We start from the raw sequence: 17,875 nt of genomic DNA, 5'->3' as shown, positions 1-17,875 counted from the left end.
TCAGTGAAATTTAGTTACATGTATTATGCATAATTCATTAATTATATCAATCTATACAGCAATCCTGTATTAAAAAAACTCTCATTTTTAGTTTATCATGAAGAAACCAAAACTCTAGAAATATTAAGTAATTTGTGCCATGTCACTGTCTAAGTAATGTGGATATCAGATTCCTTAGGAATCTGATTAGTTGATGGCCCCTAGGAATTGCTTTGTCGCTTTGAGTGGGAGAGCTAGGCAATTCGTTAATGACTCCTGTTGCTTTCATCACATAATGTTTGCTACTCATGTTAATTAATAAAACTGCAATTATAAATAAAAAATATGATAGTGACAAAAAATCCCAAATTTTTCATTATTCTCCCAAGTCAAAATTCCTACTTTCAATAAAGGACTTAGAAAGGGAAAGAAAAATTAGTAAGCCTGGAAACACCATTTTGATGTTTAAAAAATCCTGGAGTTCAAACAATCTAACAATCTCAATTTATAAATTAGACAGGGGTCCAGAAAATAAGTGATTTGCCTAAGGAAGTTGAATTAGTCACAGGAGAACATAGAGTTCCTGATTTTGAATCTATTGTTCTTCCTTATGCATTTAAAACACCATTAATAGGTTGAAATTAGGTTCTAGAGAAAGAATTACAAGTTTGATAACGTAGTTTGGGATTACTTGTTAATATTTCTTTTTTAAAAGATTTTATTTATTTATGAGAGAGAGGGGGAGAGAGAGAGACATAGCATGAACAGGGGAAGGGGAAGGCTACAGGAAGAAGCAGGCTCCCCTGTGGGGCTCAATCCCAGGACCCCAGGACCACAACCTGAGCCAAAGGCAGGTGCTCAACTGACTGAGCCACACAGGCATCCCAATAATATATTTTTTTAAAAAACCAGACAGAAAATGCTTACGTTTATTCATCTTTCTATATGATGTTTTTCCCATTTTATTATTATTTAAGTATTTTTTTATTCACCTTATTCTCTTCATTCTCTTGGATTTATTGCCCTTTTTTCATGTTTCTCTTCACAAAGGTGGTATAAGAATAAACATTTTGGGTCTACAGGGTGGGGTCCTTCTCAATTCTGATTTAGAATACACTCTGCATCATCTGTCATCCTTCCTGGGGTCTCCAACACTTAATACACTCTAAGTTTTCAAGTGGGTCTAGGGGATTGGAAATAAAAACATTAAGGAAAGAGAGACAGAAGAAGCTCAAGGGGGTAAGCCTGAAGAGTATCTGGACTGTCAAAAGTAGAAAGTGGGCAAGCTCTGCACAAAGCTGGGGGCTTCCAAGATATTTTGCACAAGAGCTGATCCTAGTGGTGATTTGGAATGAACACAAGAATCTACAGCCTCAAAAACTCTCATGGAAACCACAATGAGAGCAGATTAGAGAACCTCCTATGAGAGGTTGCTTCACTAAATTGTAGCAAAAAAATAAGAAGAGAACAGAACACTGTCATACATATCTAATCTTCTTTAAAATCTGCTTTTGTCTGACATTTGGACTCCATAGAGTCCCTTTGATATTGAAATCTGTTCCAGGATTCATTGTTTTTTGAAAAAAAAAAAAAAGTTTTGTGTACTTTAGTGATCATGTTAAGGGCAGAAAACGGGCTGGAGAGTGAGAATAACATATAGACTATACTATTGCACTATACTACGCTAGCCACTTGGTAGAGTTTGGAATTGAATATAACATTCTTCAGGTTTGAAAGTTTGATTTTAGTGTGATTATGAGAAAGAATAAAACCTTTTATTTTCCTTCTCAATAAAAGGGACACCAATATATGATAGAAGTGAGTTGGGGGAAATCAGAGAGGGAGATGAACCATGAGAGACTGTGGACTCTGCAAAACAGATGAGGGGTTTGGAGGGGAGAGGGTTTGGGGGTTGGGAGGGCCTGGTGGTGGGTATTCAGGAGGACATGTATTGCATGGAGCACTGGGTGTTGTGCATAAAAAATAAATCTTGCAACACTGAAAAAACCAAAAGAAAAAGAAAACAGAGTTAGGCAGAAATTTTCTTTTAATTTTTGCTTTCCATTTATTGATTATGTGGCTTGAGTAATTTACAAAAACTGTTCTTTGAAAATGCTTCTTTGTTTCACCTGGCTTAACCATAGATAATGTTGTATCTGTAATATTTTAGTTATGCTAGAAAGCTAGCCTAGCTGTAACTAATGCACAAAGACATAAGACAAAAGCCTCAAAACCTTATCATTTACCATGCACTATAAATAATTGAGATTGCACAATTGGTATTTTAAAAATTGTTGATTCTATTTCCCACAATTTTGGCTATAACAAAGGCAAGTTCAATATAGTTCCTGTCACCCAATTTAAAATGTTCTTTTCAGGGCGCCTGGGTGGCTCAGTGGGTTAAATTGTTCTTTTCAACTGTCACAGTGAATAAAGCTTGCAAATTCTATTTGATGTGTTGATGAGTGTTTGTTTGATTTAGTAATGAATCAAATACCCTGAGGACACTCATTAGTCTTCAGTTCTCTCTTGCAATTGCCCTGAAAGAGTGACAGAAATTCTACTGGTATGACCGTTTGGATTAACATTCTTTAAATTACATTCTAAATTTCTGGAAGCACATGAGGATGTAACCAGGCAATGACCTTGCTGCAAATTATTTTATTTGCATTCAACAAATTTGTATTAAATGCAGTATCTATATGCAAGACACTACTAGGTTTGTGGTACCAGAGTAAGCAAAAACAGAATCTTTGCTTCTGGAGATTATAGACTGCTAGAGGACACAGATAATCAAATAACTGAACTGGTAAGTGTATGATAAACTAACACAAGTTTTCAGAAAAAAAAAAAAATGAAGTTTGACATAGAGTTATCCGAGCTAGGTCTTTATTTTGGAAGGAAGAGAAAGGATTTCCTGCATACATATTCAAGTTTTCTGTTTCTTCTTGTGTCAATATTGACTTTTTACATTCTTTCCAAAAATTGATGTGTTTAATGTAGTTTTCAAAATTATTGATGTACGGTTATTCATGATCTTCTTTTATGATATAAAAGATAACTATTATAGGGGCATCTGGGTGGCTCAGTGGGTTAAAGCCTCTGCCTTTAGCTCAGGTCCCACATCAGGCTCTCTGCTCAGCAGGGAGACTGCCTCCTCCTCTCTCTCTCTGCCTGTCTCTCTGCCTGCTTGTGATCTGTCTGTCAAATAAATAAATAAAATCTTAAAGAAAAAAAAGGTAACTATTCTATCCTTTATCCTTTATTATTCTATCAACTTGTTTTCTTTCATCTTTGTCAATTAAATTATTTTCAATTAAAAGAAAAGAAAGAGAGAGAGAGTTTCAGAATGAAACTTGCTCTAGACTCTGGGGTTAGGGAAGGCTTTCCTGAGAGAATGACCCTTGAACTGAAAACTGAAGAATGAGGAATTTATGTGGCTACAAAGAGGAAAGGAGGAGACTCCAAGTGGAAAACCACATTTGTCCTGAGACCCTTTGATGGGAGAAAATATGGCGTGTTGGGGCAAAGAAAGGAAGCCAAAGACCCTGAAGCTCAGAGAAAAAAGGAAGATGAAAAGTGGATGAAAATGGCACAGAAAAGCAATAAAAACAAAAGTCAACACTTACATAGTTCTTAAAAAATCAATACTTACCTAGCTTTTAATATGCAATAGGCACTGCTTTCAGATTACTTAGATAAATTACCTCTTTTAGTCCTCACTACAAATGCTGAGTTTATTCTCATTTTGGAAAATGAGAAAATTGAGGCACAGTGAGATAAGATATCAACCCAGGTCTGTAGGTAGAAATTTTAAGTGCTGAGAATTGAACCCAGGTGGTCTGGATTTGAAAGTATACTTTCATTTACTCTACTATAACCTCCTCATAATTAAAAGTTAAAATAATTATAGTTTAATTAGGTCTTACTATTCCCAGATATTGTCCAACTTCTTAAATGTATCAATATACTCATTTAATAAAAATCATTTAGCAACCTATTATTCTAGACCTTGAAAATACAGTGGAGAATAGAACTGCCAAAAATCCTCATGCAGTGATGTGAGAAACACAGGCAGAAGAAAAATTATTAAATTTCCTTATCTACTGACAAGCCCTTAAAACAGGCAGAGTGACTCTCGTCTAGGGACTCAATTACCGCCACCTTAAGGCTTTGATAAGGGCAAAGGACAATCCTATCCTGACCAGCCCCCGCCCTCAACCAGTATCCTGTAAGTCTACTTTAACAATTCCTTTGGAAACTTTATCTCTAAACCTCCAAGATAGTGTCAATCATTCCCAAGCATATGGCCCACTGATATACATCTAAAGGGTCTCATGAGAAGGTTTTATTCCTGGTAATGAATAACCTTTTCCCCAGATAATAGCTAGCCTCTCAAGATCCTAGAAACCTTGCTTCCAAAATTCCTTAGAGACTTATATCATCCCTAATCCCCTCCCCAACTTACAAGTATATAATAAACCACTTCTCACATCCCCAGGGCAGCATCTCCTCTTGCCCATGTTTCCTGTCCCCATGCTTTAACAAACCACCATTTTTCACCAAAGATATCTCAAGAATTCTTCCTTGGTCATTGGCTTCGGACCTCACCCCACCGAACCTCACCTATGTTCTAGAACTTCATCAAAAGATACATTTCAAGGAAGAGAGGCAGGCAGTTTAGATACAAAATACATATTTCACTTAGCATATTGCTAAATAAAATAAATCAATCAGAGAAGGACAATTATCATATGGTTTCACTTATATGTGGAATATAAGTAATAGTGCAGAGGACAATAGAGAAAGGGAGAAAAAAACGACTAGGAAGAAATCAGAGAGGGAGACAAACACGATGAGAGACTTTTGACTCCAGGAAGCAAACTGAGGGTTGCAGACAGGAAGATGGGTGGGGGATGGGATAACTGGGGGATGGGCATTAAGGAGGGCACATGATGTGATGAACAGTGGATGTTCTACGCAACTGATGTATCATGAACTTTATATCAAAACCTAATGATGTGCTATATGTTGGCTAATTGAATTTATATAAAAAAGAAATATAAATAAATAAATAAATAAGTAAAGCACGTTCCAGATGGCATCAAATTCAAGGCAACAAATGACAACAGGGGTACCAGGATGGAAGTGAGTATGTCTACTTTGCCTAGAGTCTTTGGAGAAGACCTCAAAAACATGACAATATTTGAATAGGGACCTGAAGGCAGAGAGGAAGAGAGACAGGAGGCTGAAAGGAGAAGGAACAAACAACAAGCAAAACAGAATATGCTTGGCCTTTTCAATAAAGAGCAAGGGTACATGGTGACAGGATCTGAGTGGGTGACAGGTGTAGGAAGTAGGAAGTATGAAGCCAGAGAGCATCGAGCTGTAGCCATCACTGTTCTTCAGCTACTACTCTGAGATAGGAAGTTACTGGAAAGGTTTCAGCGAAGAATTACATAATGTGATGAGTATTAGTGAGATCATTCTGAATGATGTGTAGACAATACACTGTGAGCGACCAAGAAAAAACCAGCAAGTTCAAGTAAGAGGCTATTTTAATAAACTAGGCTAGAGAGGATAACATGCTGGATCACCAAAACAGCAGTAATGTGGTCAGAGGTGGTCAGATTCTTGATGTCTTCTGAAAACAGACAGCTGGATTTGTTGATGCATAAAATGCAAAGTGGGGGGTGAGGGGGCTGGGTGGCTCAGGGGGTTAAAGCCTCTGCCTTGTGCTAAGGTCATGATCCCAGGGTCCTGGGATCAAGCTCCCATTGGGCTCTTTGCTCAGTGGGGAGCCTGCTTCCTCCTCTCTCTCTGCCTGCCTCCTCCTCTCTCTCTGCCTGCCTCTCTTTCTACTTTGATCTCTGTCTGTCAAATAAATAAATAAAATCTTTTAAAAAATGCAAAGTGGGGGAAAGAGAGGAATCAAAGATGACTCCTCAGTAACTGAAAAAAGGGAGCTGTAATATCCTAAAATAAGAGACTGGAAATACCAGGTTTGAAGAGGAAGATCAGAAATCTATCTTTGTGATTTCCTGTCCCCATGCTTTAACAAACCACCATTTTGTGTTTGAGATGCCTATTAAATATTAACGTGAAGATGCTGAAAGAGAGTTGTTTCTATGAGAATTCAAATCTCTATGAAATTCAAAGACATTTGGATTAGATAAAAAAAAATTGGCAGCCATCATGTCACAGAGGATATTTAAAACCATGACATTAGGTGAGAACTACTTTTTTTTTAATTAACATATAATGTATTATTTGCCCTAGGGGTTCAGGTCTGTGAATCATCAGGCTTACACATTTCATAGCACTCACCATAGCACATACCCTCCCCAATGTCCATAACCCAGCCACCCTATCCCTACCCCCCCAACCCTCCAGCAACCCTCAGTTTGTTTTGTGAGATTAAGAGTCTCTTATTGTTTGTTTCCCTCCCAATCCCATCTTGTTTCATTTTATCCCTCCCTATCCCCTATGACTCCCTGCCTTGCCTCTGAAATTCCTCATATCAGGGAGATCATATGATAATTGTCTTTCTCTGAATGACTTATTTCACTTATCTTGATACCCTCTAGTTCCATTCACATTGTTGGCAAGATTTTGTTTCTTTTGATGGCTGCACAGTATTCCATGGACAAACTATGGAAAGAACCTAGATATCCATCAACAGATGAATGGATAATCCACATCTTCTACCTCTTCATATAGAATATCTGTATTGATTATGTCCCTAGCCATCAGTACTGCCTCTTGTTCTTTTTATTGTGGAGAGTTTTTCTGCCTTGTCATTTTATCCAGGTAAGAATAGATGAATCAGAGAACAAAGTACTAAAAGGGTAGCAATGACCCCAGAAAAAATATACACTAACCAAATCAGAAGAGACCCAAAACCAGGGGGAGAAGAAAAGGAGGGGAAAAAAGAAAAATAAAATATATATATATATATATATATATAATTAGACTGGTGAATAAAACAGAGACACACACTTGATTTGGGGTATATTTTGGTCTGTTAGAAGAAACTATCTCCCAAAATTTTAAAGAAAGAAAAACATATATATATATATATATATATATATATATATATATATATATATACACACACACACACACACACACACAAAATAAGGGTAAACATGATGAAGGGTTGGAATATGACTATAAAGATGAAAATTTTAAAAGATTCTGAAAAAGGATTGATAAGAAGTTGATTGGAAAAAAAGGAAAAAAAGAGTAAGGAATGTGATCATGCTGGAGACTAGAACAAAGCTATGCACTAGATTTAGGGTATGTTTTGATCTATTAGAAGAAATTGTATCCCAAAATTTTAAAGAAAAAATAACTTATATGTATACAAGAAATAAAGTTAAATACATTGAAGGGATAAAATATGACTATAATAATGAAAATTTAAAAAGATTTTTTAAAAGGTATTGACAAGATAAAATAGTTAAAAAGCATTAAAATAGGAAAGAGAAAGATTTTAAAAATGGAATAAGAAAAAAATAAAATTAAGAACATTTAGCTTTGAAAGACTAAAGGATCATGGGGAAAAAGCCATGAATTCTATGTTTTGCTTGTCCCTAGCTCTGGAGTTCTGCAGTTCTCATTGATCAGTGAACTTGGTCTTGGCTGGATGTTCTTGCTGATCTGGAGTAGGGGCCTGTTGCCTATTACTGTGATTCTCAAATGTCTTTGCCTGAGGCAGAATTGCACCACCCTTGTCAGGGGCCTAGCTAAGTAATCTGAGGGGTTTTGGTCTTGAAGCTTTTGTCTTGAGCTTTCTATAGAGCTTTGGAGTTAGTAACTATCTACAGAGGCAAGTGCTAAGAGGTGAGTGCTGGGGATCTGTAATATTTAAACACTGGAAACAGAATAAGGATCCAACAAAAGCAACTAAGAAGCAGCAATGAATAAACACAGAGTTGATCCATGGTATACTATGGACTAAACTCTTCAAAAGGTTGATGTGATTGTGTCAAATGCTACTAAAAGTTTAAGTAGTAGGAAATGAAAATTGACCACTGGATTTGGCAAGGTGCAGCTCATCAGTAGCAGTGAGGGGAAGTGTTTTGTTGAGTGAAGGATAAAAGTCTGATTGAGGCAGTTTCAAGAGAAAATGGGGAGAGAGGAACTGAAGATAAACTGTACACTCATCTCTCAAGAAGTGTGCTATAAAAAGAAGTCAAGAATGGGACAGTAGCTGGATGGAGGAGACTGTGATGTAAAAGGAGAGGTACTTTTTTAAAAGGTGGACAAATATGACAGCATGTTTGCAAATATACAATTCAGATGATGGAGTAATGAAAGAGAACAATTGCCAGAGTGATGACATTGGAGGGTGAAGAAGGAATGGAATCCAGTATATTAATGGTGGCTAGACCTTATAGGCATGAGCAGTCCACCCATAGAAACAGGGAAGAACTAGTGTATTGGCACACATCTTGGTAGTGTGGTAGATGTGATCATGGGAGAAGGTGAGATTTCTTTCTTTTGGTGATTTCTCTGTTTCTCAATAAAATAGAAAACATGGTGATCAGTTAAGAGTAAATAAAGGGAGATTTGAGACTTGAGGAGAGAAAAGAGAATATGAAATAGTCAACTAAGAGAATTGATGAGTAAATGAACCATGTAATGTAAGATTGCCTTTCAGCACAGAGTAATTTAATACTCATACTATCCCTATGTAATACATGTTATCATGCCCAATGTCCATTTTATAGATGAGGAAACAGAAGTACAGAAATATTTGATACTTTGCCCAAAGTCACAGAGTTAAAAACCAGCAGGCAATTTATCTTTTGAGATTTTAAAGCCAAGTGAATCTTAATCCTAACACCAACGACAAACTGTTGAAGCATTTTCAATAGGCACATGACATGATCAGGTTTGTACTTTGAAAAGGTCAGACTTGTTGGAGTGTAGCCAAAGAAAGTTGATAGAACTTGGACTTAGCAAGATGGAGGAATAAAATCTGGAGAAAAGAGGTCAGGGTATTTTTTAGAAGGTAATATAAACATAGTGATGGGTTGATTATGAGGGATATTGATACTGGGTTTCAGACTTGCAATGTGGAATGGATATTGACATCATTAATAAAGACAGAGAACAAGTTCTGCAACTTCTTAAGTTTGCAGGGGCTTTGAGCCCTCCCAATGAGGATGTTGAGTAGAGATTTGGCTGTAAAGGTCCATAACTCAGGTGGCTAGAAGTATAAATGTGAGGCATAGTCGAGAGAGATAATGAACCCATAACTGAAGATGAGATGGACTTGCAACAAGCATAGGTATAGGATAATATCTTGAGGAACTTCAAAATTTAAAGTTTGGATAAAAGAATATATGCCCACCTCTGGCTAACCACCTCCTAGCCAGAGAGCTAGGAAGATGTTAGAAAGACTGTTAAGAGAGATAAATAGGATATTTCAGGGGGGAAGTTATGGTCAACAGTGCCAGATGTTGTTAAGAGAGCAAACAACATAAAGAAACAAAATATCAATTGGATGTAGAAATTGTGAAATTATTGGCAACATTAGTCAGCAGAATAATGGAGGCAGATGCCAGAGTACAACGTGTCAGGATGAGCTGGAGGGGAAAAAATTGCCAGCAGAAGTAAAGATGAACTTTGTGAAAAGTTTAACTGAGAAGACAATGAAAAATAAGGTGATGGCAAGGGCCTGTGGAATATAGTATTGAGGGTAGGATTTTTTTGAAAGGGGGACACTTGAATTTATATAAATATCAAAAGAAAGCTTCTAGTTATCATAGGTTTTTTGTTTTGTTTTGTTTTGTTTTTTTTCAGTTTATGAGACTGCTAGAGGGATAAACAATAATGTGAGGTAGCGGGCGAAGAGAGAATACCAAACACAGAGAAGGGATTATATTGGCAAAGGGAGAGCGCTTCTAAAATAAAAAGAGATTTCAGACATACAGATGGTATTTTACAGATCCTTTTCACATTTGCCTATTAATGTTTTATTTTTTGTGTTGATTTGAAAGAGTTCTATTATAGGAATAGTTACCTTTGCCTTTTATTATATATGTTGCATACATTTCTGGAGTTTGTCTTTTAATTTAAATTTATGTGATATAATGTGTGTGATATATGTGATGTGATATATGGCATAAATATTTTTTCATAAATAAGTTTGGATGAAGGTGGCCAGAAGATGCAAACTTACAGTTTACAAGATAAAGATAAGATAAATACGTACTAGGGATATAATGTAAAACATGATAAGTATAGTGAACACGGCTGTATGGTATATTTGAAAGTTAAGAGAGTAGATCCTAAGAGTTCTCATCACAAAGAAGATCATTTTCTTTTTCTTCTTTTTTTTTTTTTTGTACCTGTAGGAGATGATGGATTTTTAACTAAACTTACTATGATATGACTTAATGTTATGAGTAAGTTAAGTCACCATGCCACTCACCTTAAACTTACACAGAGCATTATGTCAGTTAGAGCTCAATAAAACTTTGGGAGGAAATCAAGTTATTTTCCCTTGTTTCAGGACTCTGGGTTCTTTTATCAGGGTGGGTGTGGAGGGTACAGATGGAATATGGATGACTATTGTGTGTTTTTATGTCTTTTGAAAGGCCATAATGTCTCTGCCCCACAGGGCACAGGCTTTTATTTAGCTAGGAAAAAATAAGTTCTCAGTATTTCTATCTACTTTTTACCAAATTTTCTGTTATTATTTCTACACTTGGCATTCTTCACATGCACTTTCCTCAACCAAAGATTCTATAAACTTCTTCAATATTTTTTCTAAGACATACATGATTTTTTCACTTCTGAATTTTTAGTACACCGAGAATTATATTCGTATCAGGCACAAAGTAGGGATCTCTGCCTAACCACCTCCACCACAGCACATCAGTGATGCCTTTAATTAGTACAGGATGTCCACCCTCCAGGTTTTAGCCTCAAGCACCTCACAAATGATGCAACACAAGCAAGGAACACTTCCTCGTGCTGGATCAAAACTGCCTACCTATCTGTTGGGTTCTTTAACCCTGCTGTGGAAGCAAGGGCAGGGAGCCACACACATCTTTTCTCAAGCACCTGTATCCCTTCTCCCACCAGTATTGTGCAGAATGTTTCCCAGGAGTTTGCTTTTCATGATCACACTCGTTTCTCAGATTAAAGGTATGTCTTAATCTTTTTATCAGGGTTTTCTTACTAGGCTATGAGGTAATGTCTCTTTAGTCACAAAGTTTAAGTGATAAATGATTAAAAAAAAACGTTAAAACCCATTGATGATTTTGCTGAGGACATAGCATAGGACTTGGACTAGTTATGGCTAAGATTGAGATTCTATGATTCTATGAAATACTTTAGCGGTCTTACTCTGATTTATGGTGAGGAGGAAGGAGTGGGCATTTCTGAATATCTGCAGAGTAGAAACACTGCGCTAGCCATTTACCTCTGTGTACATGTGTACAAGGATAAGTTATTATCTCTACTTTATAGATAAAGCAACTGAGAATAATATCTATAGATCAGAGAGAATAGATATGGTATTAATGGACATACTGCTAATAAACTGGTAAAACTTTGACTCAAATAATAGCAGATTCTAAAATCATGTGGTCTTTCTTCTATATCATTCTCCAGTGAGGTAGTCAGGCCTCACGCCCAGACGACCACCACTTGTGAAAACTACTTAGCACTGATTCAAGAGTACCTAAATTCTAATAACAAGGGAGAGACTTGCATTCAGCTAGGAGAATTAAGATTTCAAATACAAATGTACCTGGGAGATAAAATGGGTAATTTCCACTTAAACAATCCCTTCCAGTGAAGGCTTTGACAGGTGGCAGAATCCAGACACAGGCATGAGGAGATTAAGATGAAGGTGGTAACTGCAGAACAAAGTCAAAGATGGAAGACGCTTTAAGACCTAATTTTTTTTGGCTTGTTCTCCAATTTTGCTTACATTTTCCTAATTTGGAAATATCAGTCTCACTTTCCTTACCTGTTACATAGGGTTGCGGTTGCTCCTTCATAGTGATGTTGTACATGGCTGCTAATTGGGAGCAAGTCAACTCTATGAGAATAGTTTTTATCCAGTTACTGTGTGTGAATGTTAATGCCAGATGTATTTTCCCCCTTAAATGTTTCCTTGTAGAAAAGGCAATCCTTGGAGTAGAAGGTCAAGAAGTGGTCTATCCTAAAAGGCTTCCCCTGAGGCAGAAGCGAGATGTTTGGCACATCCATGATTATGACATACAGGTACACACTTTGATTTAATAAAGTTGATTTATTACTTTCACAGCATAGGCAGAAAACAACATCTGGCTCCAATCAGAAGTACACAAGAGAGGAATATCGAATTTTCCGAGAACTCTCACTCTTTACAGCATGCACTTGGGTTGGTCAGGGGGCAGGTTGGGGAGGCAGCAAACTTTTGATGGATTAGGAAACAAGATGGAGTAAAATTTGGATTTTAGAGAGTTCCATATAAATTTTCCAGTTTATGTGAGGATTTCCACTAACAGCTTTCTGGGCTGATTTAAGGCAACCTTATTTGTTCTGAGCTGGTGCCTATGGAATATAATCTCTGAGTATTTTTCTTTCCCAGTGATGTAATATGCAGGTTTACTTGCCTTACAGATTCAGCAGCAAAGTTGGGCAACTTTCATGGGAACACATCTGGCCTGTCGCTTAGAAGAGTGTTTATTCAGGTGTTAAAATGCAAATATTTATATTTTTATTTTCAAAAGAAACAAATGTTTATGAAGACAACATGTAATACATATAATGAGAAACAAGCTTCAAAGTAAGGTCATTCTCAATCCCATTACTATAGAAGACATTCAAGGACTGTTCTTAGATATTTATTACCAGGCACTTGCTTTTTGGGCCTGGGCTTTCTAACTTCATCCATCGAGAATACTGGCTGCCACTTTGCCCCAATACTCTTTGAGAGGGCAAACTTTTCCCAATGCAACTACTTTTCTTTCCTTCACCACCAGAAGAGACAAGCCTTCCAGGTTCTCATTTGTTAGGTTCCTCAGTCACAGCAAGATGCATTTCAGCTTTCCAAATGTTCCCACTGAGATGTCTTTCCCATAGCTTAACATAATGAAAAAGCAACTCTTCATCTGCTGCCATTTGGAGATAATGTCTATTTTTCTGTAGTAATCTCCTTACAAAAAAATGTTTTCTCTTGATCTCCAATTCCTTTATCCTTAACTACTTCTTAAGCCTTGTATTCATATAATATTGCATGTTAAGTATACTTCAATTAAAAAAAAAAAAAACTTTTATTGGTTGAAGTTTGGTACTCATTGAGGAGGGCCAAACCAGCCTTCTGTCACCATTGTGCAAATCAAGACATCAATCTCATTATGAATGTACAAAAGGATACTGGTCTGGGGCAGGAAATATATAAGATGTCTTGGAGTATCTTTTATACCAGAAAGTAAGGAAGTTCTCAAGCAAGCAAACAACCCAAACTTGCATTGATGGGAGGATGTCAAAAGAACATAGGAGCCAAATGAAGGAGCTCCCAATAGCCAAAGAAGGATAAATTTGAGGACAAAATTATTAAGGTAGTTTTGAGCTATAATAAAATATAAGTTAATACCTATGAAGTCATAGTGGTATAGATAAATAATTAAATAAATAAATGGGAAAGAATAGACAAATCCTCCACACACCAGAATTAAAAAATTAATGTAGACAGTCTCCTTCCTAGGAGGTGAAGAATAACTCCCCACCCTTTAAGCATGGCCTGTGCGTAGACCCTTCCAAAGATTAGAATATGGAAGAGGGAACCAGTAAAATGGAGAAGAGTGTAAACTTACAGTGGAGAAAGGCTGACAGGTGATCAAGGTAACCAGTAATCATATTCAGTAATAAGTCAGTCATTTTGATAGTATGTACTCTTAATATGATGTGTGAAAACGGCACCTTATTTTGTTGTTTTCTCTCAAATCCCTGTAATTCCAGGCTGGGAATGAGAAACATATGGGGGAAAAAAAAACTTAGTTAAGGAGCAATCTATAAAATACTTGATCAGTACTCCTCAAAACCTCAAGGTTGTCAAAAAATAAGGGAAGTCCGAGAAGCTGCCATAGTGTCGAGAGTCAAGACAGGAGGCATGACAACTGAATGCGATGTGTGTCCTGAACGGGATCCTAAGACAGTGAAAGGACATTAGACAAAAACAAAGAAAATCTGGATAAGTGTATAATTTAATTGGTAATGTCCGTCTTGAATCACGAGTTGTGACAAGTACACTATAGTAATGTATGATGTTAACAATATGGAACCCTGAGTTGTGGAATACATGGGAATGCTCTGTATTATCTTTCCAACTTTTCTTTAACTCTAAAATGATTCTAAATAAAAACAATTTTAAAATTAAATATAATAAATAAAATTCTGAAATAAAACACGAAGTTAAATATTCTGTTTATATACAAATAATACTAATGACAAGATTAACAAGAATGTCACATTTGACAATATTAACAACTGCATCTGAATATTAACAAATAGGAAACCCATAATCACACATTCAAATTTTACAAGGTCCCATTATACCACTGTTGTTCACACACAACAGCAAGTATAGTTCATCATGTTGTAAACAGAAGTCAACCCTTTTTATCTAAGTAAGCACCTAGGTTCTTGCCTTCCCACTGTGCTTTATGTGTTTATAATGAAGTCCCAATTTTATGTTAAACTTTCAGTCCCAAAAATGCCCAAATCAGTGCACAACTCACATTCAACAAACACACAACTCCCCTCTCCCTTCCTCCAAGTTGCCTCCCTTCAGAAGACCCTCCTTCAATAGCATAGTTTAAACAAACCAGAAGACGGAGCAAATTATTACTGTTATTATTATTATTCTTGGAGGGGGGGGAAGAGAATGATGCGGGCAGAGAGGGAGAGAGAGAATGCTAAGCAGGCTCCATGTCTGATGCAGAGCCACACATGGGGCTCCATCTCACAAGTTGAGATCATGACCTAAGCAAAGTCAACAGTGGGACACTGAACCAACTGAACCTCTCAGGCACCACCTAAGGGAAGTCTTTACTCCTCTCTTTTGTCTCCCCAATCAAAAAAAAAAAAACCATTAAATTTTGTGAATTCTAAAATGTAAATATCCTTTGAAATTTTCTACTCTCCCCTTTCCCTGCTTCCACTCCCTCGCCCAAGTGACTTATATCCCATCAACAGTCTTTAAATGTTTTTCCTGCCTGCAGTTGTGATTTTTGCTGATACATTATCTGTAATAGGTAAGCCATCTAAAAATACTGTACCTACTTCTGTACTTTTTGCCTAAACCTTTTTCTTCTCTTTGCTCTTAGGATGAAGTCCAAATCTTCTTGAGTGACTAACTGGTTGTACATGATTTGACTCCTTCCTACCTTTTCATTTTTCATATTTATTCAATTTACACTTGATTCTCCAGCCTCCTTGAATTTTTCTGAGCTTCTCAATATGTCAAGCTCCTTCCTACCTCAGGACATTTGCTTGCTGTGTTCTTTGCCTCCTATTCCTTCCTAACATAGTCATTGCATTTCTCCTATTATGATGTTTATTTTTTTTAAGATTTTATTTTTTTTATTTTTGAGAGACAGAGATAGAGAGAGAGAGAGAGAGGCAGAGGGAGAAGCAGGCTCCCCACTTAGCAGGGAGCATGATGCGGGACTCAATTCCAAGACCCCAGGATCATGACCTGAGCTGAAAGCAGACACCTAACCATCTGAGCCACCCAGGAGCCCCTATTATGATGTTTGTAATCTTCAATTACATTTTTTTTTTAATTTTCTTCTTTGCCAAGCTGTGGTTTTCATAAGGGCAGTGACCTCTATCTTGTGCAAAATTGTATTTTCTATATTATCACTGTGCCTGAAATAACAACTATTGAATACATGGGTGAACAATAAACTGAAGAAATGTGCTAGATAAATAACTAGTAACTGTGAATACTTAAATTATAAATAATTCATAATCAGAAGGTAATAAAATATAACAAAAGAAAATATTTAAAGGATATAAGTTAGGAATTCATATACAAATATGTAAACAACAAAATAAACCAAACAGAAGAAAAATATCACTTCTGATGGTCATTAAAGAAAAGTTTGCAACAATAAGTTATCACTTCATTAATGTTAATATCTAAAGCAAGAATATAAGAACCACTATAAATTTCTAGTGAAATTCTAATTTTGTGCTTCCCTTCTTCTGGGTTATCTTGCAGCATTTATCAAATATTTTTTCAATGTTGCCAACCAAGAAATGATGTCTAACTATAGCAAATACCCCAATTGAAATTTCTGATCTGGATATTGGTTAAATAAATTCACATTGTGATTTTCAGCCATAAAATACATACTACAAAGGAACTTTTATTGAAATAAGAAAATGGCCATGGTCATAATTTACTTCTGTGTGAGAAAGTAGACTATAAAATGGTACACCACAAACTGTGTGGGCAGGGGTGGAATGGCAAGGACATATGACTTGTTATCTCTGGACAAGGAGAGAATATATATATTTTAATTTCTTTTTATAACTAGAAAAAATTCCCATCAAAAATTTTTATTAAAAGGTAGCTTACAAGCAAAATCCTCCATATATTACCCTCATAAATTCAGCCTAACTTATATTTATCATTTTGCCTAGCCAGACCACTGGACTGCTGGGTAGACTGATAAAGTCTAATTTCCCCCTGCACCACTCCACTCCCCACCCTCATACACACTAAATGAGCACACATTTAAGTCACATGATGGATACTGTTTTGCAGGAAACAGATGAAGAATTGTTGTATGAACTAAAGCTAACAAGAAAAACCTTAATACTTCACCTTTTAAGATCAAGGTAAGTTTATTATAATTCAATATCTTATAGATTTATTGGTCTGTAGTATTCCAGTTTTTGTAAAAATTGTCAATGAAATGAATTCATCATGTTATTGTACCTATTTATAGCTGAATTCCTACTTGTCTTTACAATGGAATATTATGCAGCCATCAAAAATAAAATCTTGCATTTGCAATGACATGGATGGAACTAGAGGGTATTACACTAAGTGAAATAAGTCAATCAGAGAAGGACAATTATTATATGATTTCACTAATAAGTGGAATTTGAGAAACAAGGCAGAGACTCAAAGGGGAAGGGGGAGAAAATGAAACAAGATGAAACCAGAGAGGGAGACAAACCATAGGAGACTCTTTTTTTTTTTTTTTAAAGATTTTATTTATTTATCAGAGAGAGGGGGGGTAGAGAGCGAGCACAGGCAGACAAAATGGCAGGCAGAGGCAGAGGGAGAAGCAGGCTCCCTGCTCAGCAAGGAGCCCGATGTGGGACTCGATCCCAGGACGCTGGGATCATGACCTGAGCCGAAGGCAGCTGCTTAACCAACTGAGCCACCCAGGCGTCCCAGACTCTTAATCTCAGTAAACAAACTGAGGGTTGCTTAAGTGAAGGAAGGTGGGACGGATGTGGTGGCTGGGTGCTAAACACTGGGGAGGGTATGTGCTATGGTGAGCACTATGAATAGTGTAAGACTGATGAATCACAGACCTGTATTCCTGAAACAAATAATACATTATATGTTTTTTTAATTTTTAAATTTTTATTAACATATAATATATTACTAGCCCCAGGGGTACAGATCTGTGAATTGCCAGGTTTACACACTTCATAGCACTCACCATAGCACATACCCTCCCCAATGTCCATAACCCCACCATCCTCTTCCTACCCTCCTCCCCCCAGCAACCCTCAGTTTGTTCTGTGAGATAAGAGTTTCTTATGGTTTCCTAGAATTGTTTGTATTACTTTGGTGTTGGTTGTGATCTCTCCTCTTTCATTAATGATTTTATTTATTTGGGTCTTTCCTCTTTTCTTT

The 17,875-nt window shown here is 36.6% G+C and overlaps 1 protein-coding gene across 1 annotated transcript in view; it reads left to right on the top strand.

The window, feature by feature from the left end:
- Positions 1-10,895: 10,895 nt before the first annotated feature.
- The window catches only part of ADAM7 (ADAM metallopeptidase domain 7), a gene marked incomplete at both ends in the record, with an annotated part of 74,938 nt that continues 67,958 nt past the window's right edge, over positions 10,896-17,875 (top strand). The window contains 3 exons of the mRNA XM_082727444.1: positions 10,896-11,142; positions 12,125-12,228; positions 16,766-16,839. Coding sequence (XP_082583570.1) covers positions 10,896-11,142; positions 12,125-12,228; positions 16,766-16,839 — 425 coding nt within the window. The remainder of the gene's footprint in view (positions 11,143-12,124; positions 12,229-16,765; positions 16,840-17,875) is intronic.

This window comes from Mustela nivalis, assembly GCF_964662115.1.
Source record: "Mustela nivalis genome assembly, chromosome: 4".
Classification (NCBI taxonomy): domain Eukaryota; kingdom Metazoa; phylum Chordata; class Mammalia; order Carnivora; family Mustelidae; genus Mustela; species Mustela nivalis.
This window is presented reverse-complemented; position numbering and strand designations above follow the sequence as displayed.